The 7,588-nt window shown below is 51.8% G+C and overlaps 1 protein-coding gene across 1 annotated transcript in view; it reads left to right on the top strand.

The window, feature by feature from the left end:
* Positions 1 to 4,919: 4,919 nt before the first annotated feature.
* The window catches only part of MEX3D (mex-3 RNA binding family member D), a 33,319-nt gene continuing 30,650 nt past the window's right edge, over positions 4,920 to 7,588 (top strand). Inside the window, exon 1 of the mRNA XM_075352615.1 lies at positions 4,920 to 5,751. Within this exon, the coding sequence (XP_075208730.1) occupies positions 5,040 to 5,751 (712 nt within the window). The 5' untranslated portion in view covers positions 4,920 to 5,039. The remainder of the gene's footprint in view (positions 5,752 to 7,588) is intronic.

Below are 7,588 nucleotides of genomic sequence, written 5' to 3'. Positions count from 1 at the left end.
AACCGGGTAAAGTGCCTGGAAATGGCGTTAAGAAACAATGCGCCATTTCCAGAGCCGGCTGCGGGCTGTAGTTTTTAGCATGGGGGCCCGGAATCCTTGCGCCTTAACACGCTGAGAATTCAGTGGTGCTGGTGCCAAGAGTAGTGGGTGTGTGAGCACAAGACTGTGATTTGCATGCTTACTGCCACATTCTCACTAGACGTGTCTGACCTCACTCTCTGGCCGTCTGGGCCAAACTGGAGTGACCTATTTTATGTGGGGCATCATTATCTGTGTATGGTTGGTGTGCGATCAGGGGCCCAAAGTCATTTAACCCAGTGGCGTACCGTCAATAGAGGCAGGCCACGCCACTGCTATGGGGCCCGTGACCTGAAAGGTCACTTTTTACTCATTCACAGCACCGGCTGCTCAGTCACCAAGCAGCTGATTAAGGCCGCAGGGGGCCCACACTGTTAGAGGAGCAGACACGCCCACACTGCACACCGCGCACCCTCTGCTGAAAAGGAGGGAGTGGACAGGCAGCATCTTCTTCCAATCAGAGAGGTGTAAGAGATGCCAGGAGGAGAACAGCCAATCAAGAGAGGGGGGCAGAGCTTGTTTAGTACAGCGAGGGAGATTGAAAATATGGAAGGGCCGAAGGAGCAAGAGACCTGAGCATTGCACGTAGAGAAAAGAGGCAGAAAGAGCAGAGAAATGAGAAGGGAGAGCAGAAAGAATAGAAGGAAAAAGCAAAGGACAGGATCTGAGCACAGCCAGGAAAATTCACAGGAAGTGCAGCATGAGGCCAGAGGCTGCCACTCACATGATCTCTCACAGGAGCAGGTGAGTATAATAATGTGCAAATGTCTCCTGTAACACTATAGAAAGAAAGTGTCCTGTCACATCCCTGTGTGTTAACGCTGTACTGTCACATCCCTGTGTATTATCCCTGTCCTGTCACATCCCTGTGTGTTAACCCTGCACTGTGACATCACTGTGTGTTAACCCTGTACTGTGACATCACTGTGTGTTAACCCTGTACTGTCACATCCCTGTGTATTATCCCTGTCCTGTCACATCCCTGTGTTAACCCTGCACTGTGACATCACTGTGTGTTAACCCTGTACTGTGACATCACTGTGTGTTAACCCTGTAGTGTGACATCACTGTGTTAACCCTGTACTGTGACATCACTGTGTGTTAACCCTGTACTGTGACATCACAGTGTGTTAACCCTGTACTGTGACATCTCTGTATGTGTTAACCCTGTACTGTGACATCTGTGTTAACCCTGTACTGTGACATCTCTGTGTGTATTATCCCTGTACTTTGACATCACTGTGTATTATCCCTGTACTTTGACATCACTGTGTGTGTTAACCGTGTACTGTGACATCACTGTCTGTTAACCCTGTACTTTGACATCTGTGTGTGTTAACCCTGTACTGTGACATCACTGTGTGTTAACCCTGTACTGTGACATCACTGTGTGTTAACCCTGTACTGTGACATCACTGTGTGTGTTATCCCTGTACTGTGACATCACTGTGTGTTATCCCTGTACTGTGACATCACTGTGTGTGTTATCCCTGTACTGTGACATCACTGTGTGTGTTATCCCTGTACTATAACATCACTGTGTGTTATCCCTGTACTGTGACATCGCTGTGTGTATTATCCCTGTGCTGTGCAGTGATTTATTATGGTACCTAAGGCTATAAAGAGGGTCATAATCGTTACTATTATATAGGCGAGACATCTGAAAATGTATATTTTGTGTTGTGAGGGGCACGAAGGAGGACATCGCTACTTTAGGCCAAGTTCACATACTGCAAAGTGGGCTTTGCTCAGTAACAGGACGGTGGTTATATTCAGACTCCATGTGGTGATAATATGGTCATGGTGTGGCGGCATTATTTTGCAATGTATAGTAGTATTATTGGTCTTGGTATGGTGGGGGCTGTTCAGTAACACTATATAATGTGTTATTTGGTAATTGTATGACTATTTTGTCGCAGCATTACTCAGCGAGCATCAGGCCCTGCGCTGCCCAGCGACCGTCAAGCCCTGCGCTGCCCAGCGACAGTTAGGCCCTGCGCTGCCCAGCGACAGTCAGGCCCTGCACTGCCCAGCGGCCTTCAGGCCCTGCAGACGAAGCTGCGCTCAGTAATAGTCTACTTACTGGACTGGCAGATGTAGAGCCTGGCTAGGATAAAGATTAATTCATAATGTGTATATGCGTTTCTAGAAACTTTTATGCCCCTCCCCACTGGCCCCCCAGTAACATATATGCTGTTTATTATGTTAACATTTTATTGTATTTTTATATTTGGAGGGGGGGCCCATTCAGACTTTTGCTATGGGGCCCCATGATTTCTATGTACGCCCCTGATTTAACCCTTTCAATAACATACTTCAGTGCCAACTTTGATGCCCATTTTTGTAGCTGCTATTAAAGGGGTTATCCGGCTTATTTTGACTTTTTTTTATTATTACCCTATTGGGCTACATTGGGGCAGGTAAGTAGATAGTGACAACTTTCCATGCCCTGCTGTCAGCCCCTCTCCCCCGGCTCAGAGCGGTCATGTGACTGCTCCTGCCACGATTTTGCTGCTTCTGGTCATTTCATGCCAACATGGGCAGGACCATATTGACATGCAAATCTGGAACAGCTTGTTGCCGCCCTGCTGGGCAGGTACAGTGTGTGGAGTCCCCGCCCCCTTCCCTGCACCCTCCCACACATTCCCCCGCCCCCGTACTCTCCCCACCCACGATGTCACCGCCAGCACCGGGCCCCCTGCTCAGGAGAGCAGGAGTGCCCGTGCAGTCTGTGTCCCGCTCCAGCCCCGCGGCTGCTCGCACTGCAGGCTCAGCAGCTTCTCACCCTGCAGAACTGGCAGCCGTGGGGATGACGATCGCTGCCATAAGGATGTTAGATGAAATCATTACCTGCTGTGACGATCTTTCCTTCACTCCTGTCAGCGCAGTCACTGCCTTCTATGCCCGCTGCGTTCTCACGTCACTAGCGATGACGTCACGGGCGATACTGCTGAGAACCCGGCGGGCATAGAAGGCAGTGACACGCTGACAGGAGTGAAGGGAAGATCATCACAGCAGGTAATGATCTCATCTAACCTCTGACAACAGCGCTCGTCATCCCCTGCAGTGACCTGGGCTATTGATGTTAGCTCAGGTCACTGCATTACTCTCCCAGCCAATGGGGATCATTCTGTTCTTCATTGACTGGGACATTGACTATGGTATGGATTGTCGTGGGACCCCCTTATTGGATTACGCCGGCCCTGGATTTGTTTTTTTTTTTCAATAAATTGGTGAAAGAGGGAATGTGTTGGGGAGTGTTTTTTTCAAATAAAACTTTTTTTTTTGTTTATTTTTTTTTATTACTGACTGGGTTGGTGATGTCGGGTATCTGATAGACATGTGACATCACTAACCCCAGGGCTTGATGCCAGGTGACATTACACATCTGGCATCAACCCCATATATTACTCCGTTTGCCACCGCACCAGGGCACGGGATGAGTTGAGGCGAAGCACCAGGATTGGCACATCTAATGGATGCTCCACTTCTGGGGCGGCTGCAGCCTGCTATTTTTAGCCTGGGGAGTGTCCAATAACAGTGGACCTCCCTAGTCTGAGAATACCAGACCACAGCTGTCTGCTTTACCTTGGCTGGTGATCCAATTTGTTTTTATTTTATTTGTTTTAAATTATTTATTTAATTTAAAATAACAGCGTGGGGTGCCCTCTGTTTTAGATTACCAGCCAAGGTGAAGCTGCCAGCTGTGGTTTACAGGCTGCAGCCGGCTGCTTTACCCTAGCTGGCTACAAAAGTATAGGGGACCCCACGACTTTTTTTTTTAATTTATTTATTTTTTGGATAAATACAAGGCTAAGCACCCTTTAGTGCCACATGAAAGTCACCAAAGGGTGCCAGCTTCTATCTATCTATGATTCTATCTATCTATCTATCTATCTATCTATCTATCCCTCCATTCATTCATCCCTCTATCTCTCTGTCTCTATATCTATCTATCCATCTCTATATCTACTCTTCTATTTATCTTTCTTGCTGCTTCCGTTTTTTGCGGTCTGCAAAAAAAACCGGAAGGCACACGGATGACACACGGATGCATCCGTGAAAAAATGGACCGTTTTTTGCGGATCGCAAAAATGGAACGTGAATGTAGCCTACATGTGTTCCCTATGGGGGTAGGGGTCGGTACAGAACGATGGTGAGGGGGGGGTCAGTACAGAGCGCCGTGTGTGTGTGTGTGTGTATGGTGCATTGCTAGAGTGATAACAGGTCAGTGCTGGGGCAGAATACTGACAGGGAATGTGTGTGCAGGGGGCGGGCAGAGGGCGAGGCTGGACACTGGGGTGGGGCTGGACAGTGATGTCGGGCGGTGCCAGCTCTGACTGGGAGATTTTGCACAAGAAGTGGTCAGTTTGCTGGAGCAAAATGTAAACAAAGATCTGCAGAGAATAAAGGGTGAATTCAAGAGGAACAAAAGTTAGAAAACAAAAAATAACAATGTAGGGGTGTTTTATATGACAATACAGCACAGGTAAACTCAAAATGTTTTGGTAAGCTAATGTCGGACAACTCCTTTAAGTGTATTCACATCAGGGCATCTTATGGCATTGTAAGTTATTGTGATTTTTTATTTATGTTGTTAAATCTGTAAAAAACAAACGATTGCCAAATGAGAAACTGTCGAATAAGAAATCAACTTCAGCATCATATGAGGAACACCATGACTGTGTGACTCTGACTGGGTTGTGCCCAGCACACAGCGGATAACTGCCCGCAGGGAAGGACCTGTGCGAACAACTCTATGCTAGTGATACGTCACAAACGCGCGCCAGCAGTTCGCAGCAGTGACGTCACTTGCCGGCCGGCTTTACCCGGGCGCGCCATTTTCCACGCCCCTTTGCCTCCCTCCCTCAGAATGTTATAGGGTGTGGTCATCGCGGAGTGGGCGGTGCGAGCGTCTGGTTTCTCGCAGCCAATTGAGCAGTCTTTGTCTAGTCGCATGAATGGAGAGAGAATCGAGTCCTGCCCACCCGCCGCCTGAAGGCGGAGAGGAATCCATGCAGCTGCTGTGGCCTTTACCTCACGACATGAACGCACACGCCGTGCTGCAAACAAAGGGCGAGAACGAGCACGGATCGGGAGCGAGCACCATTGGTAGCAGTAGCAGCATGGATGAGCCCCGGGGAGAGGAGGAGCCGGGCGGAGGGAGCCCCCGGGGGCCACAGGAAGATCCAGCAGGACAGACAGGCACCCGGGGGCGAGCTAGGCAGTTGTTGGGTCGGGAAGCTCCCCAGTTATCACATAATGGCTGTGAGGAGAAGTGCCACATGCCAGTCCGGAGCCATGGCCGTCTTGATCCCCTCACTGATGAACAAGCCTGCAGTGAGCTCCTGCTGGGCCAGGACCGGAGCCCGCCGAGCCACCTCCGGCCGCCGGAGCACACAGCGCCGTGTCCTGGAGCCGGGCAGGTGCCCTTCCCCGCCACTCAGGACCTATCATCTCTCGTGCTGGACTCGCTCTCCGTTCTGGCGCTTCACGATGATTCTGCCGAGGACGAAGCGCTGGATTCGGGGCTCCCAAGTCCAGAATACATGTTCGGAGAGATGACTGCAGAGCAGCTGCTGCTCGCAGGGGCCCGCAGGAGAGGGGCCAACATGACGGAAGGCGTCCCCGTGCCGAGCTCTGAGCACGTAGCCGAGATCGTGGGGCGGCAAGGTGAGTGATACTGGCGGCTGCGGGGTGGTCCTCTGCCCCCACCGATACGTGGTCCTGCATATACTGCACAGGTGGATATGGGGCCCGGTATAGAGTCCTGGGGTACTGGGTCCTCTGCCCCCACCGATACGTGGTCCTGTATATACTGCACAGGTGGATATGGGGCCCGGTATAGAGTCCTGGGGTACTGGGTCCACTGCCCTCACCGATACGTGGTCCTGTATATACTGCACAGGTGGATATGGGGCCCGGTATAGAGTCCTGGGGTACTGGGTCCTCTGCCCCCACCGATACGTGGTCCTGTATATACTGCACAGGTGGATATGGGGCCCGGTATAGAGTCCTGGGGTACTGGGTCCTCTGCCCCCACCGATACGTGGTCCTGTATATACTGCACAGGTGGATATGGGGCCCGATATAGAGTCCTGGGGTACTGGGTCCTCTGCCCCCACCGATACGTGGTCCTGTATATACTGCACAGGTGGATATGGGGCCCGGTATAGAGTCCTGGGGTACTTGTTCCTCTGCCCCCACCGATACGTGGTCCTGTATATACTGCACAGGTGGATATGGGGCCCGGTATAGAGTCCTGGGGTACTTGGTCCTCTGCCCCCACCGATACGTGGTCCTGTATATACTGCACAGGTGGATATGGGGCCCGGTATAGAGTCCTGGGGTACTGGGTCCTCTGCCCCCACCGATACGTGGTCCTGTATATACTGCACAGGTGGATATGGGGCCCGGTATAGAGTCCTGGGGTACTGGGTCCACTGCCCTCACCGATACGTGGTCCTGTATATACTGCACAGGTGGATATGGAGCCCGGTATAGAGTCCTGGGGTACTGGGTCCTCTGCCCCCACCGATATGTGGTCCTGTATATACTGCACAGGTGGATATGGGGCCCGGTATAGTGTCCTGGGGTACTGGGTCCTCTGCCCCCACCGATATGTGGTCCTGTATATACTGCACAGGTGGATATGGGGCCCGGTATAGAGTCCTGGGGTACTGGGTCCTCTGCCCCCACCGATATGTGGTCCTGTATATACTGCACAGGTGGATATGGGGCCCGGTATAGAGTCCTGGGGTACTGGGTCCTCTGCCCCCACCGATATGTGGTCCTGTATATACTGCACAGGTGGATATGGGGCCCGGTATAGAGTCCTGGGGTACTGGGTCCTCTGCCCCCACCGATATGTGGTCTTGTATATACTGCACAGGTGGATATGGGGCCCGGTATAGAGTCCTGGGGTACTGGGTCCTCTGCCCCCACCGATACGTGGTCCTGTATATACTGCACAGGTGGATATGGGGCCTGGTATAGAGTCCTGGGGTACTGGGTCCTCTGCCCCCACCGATATGTGGTCTTGTATATACTGCACAGGTGGATATGGGGCCCGGTATAGAGTCCTGGGGTACTGGGTCCTCTGCCCCCACCGATATGTGGTCTTGTATATACTGCACAGGTGGATATGGGGCCCGGTATAGAGTCCTGGGGTACTGGGTCCTCTGCCCCCACCGATACGTGGTCCTGTATATACTGCACAGGTGGATATGGAGCCCGGTATAGAGTCCTGGGGTACTGGGTCCTCTGCCCCCACCGATATGTGGTCTTGTATATACTGCACAGGTGGATATGGGGCCCGGTATAGAGTCCTGGGGTACTGGGTCCTCTGCCCCCACCGATACGTGGTCCTGTATATACTGCACAGGTGGATATGGGGCCTGGTATAGAGTCCTGGGGTACTGGGGCTACTGCTGTCACCTTTGGTGTCTGTACACCAGACATGGTCCTGTATATGCTGCACAGGTGGATATGGGCCCATTATAGATGACTG

This window comes from Anomaloglossus baeobatrachus, chromosome 1, assembly GCF_048569485.1.
Source record: "Anomaloglossus baeobatrachus isolate aAnoBae1 chromosome 1, aAnoBae1.hap1, whole genome shotgun sequence".
Classification (NCBI taxonomy): Eukaryota; Metazoa; Chordata; class Amphibia; order Anura; family Aromobatidae; genus Anomaloglossus; species Anomaloglossus baeobatrachus.
The sequence above is the reverse complement of the archived record's forward strand: the minus strand, read 5'-3'. Positions and strand labels throughout refer to the sequence as shown.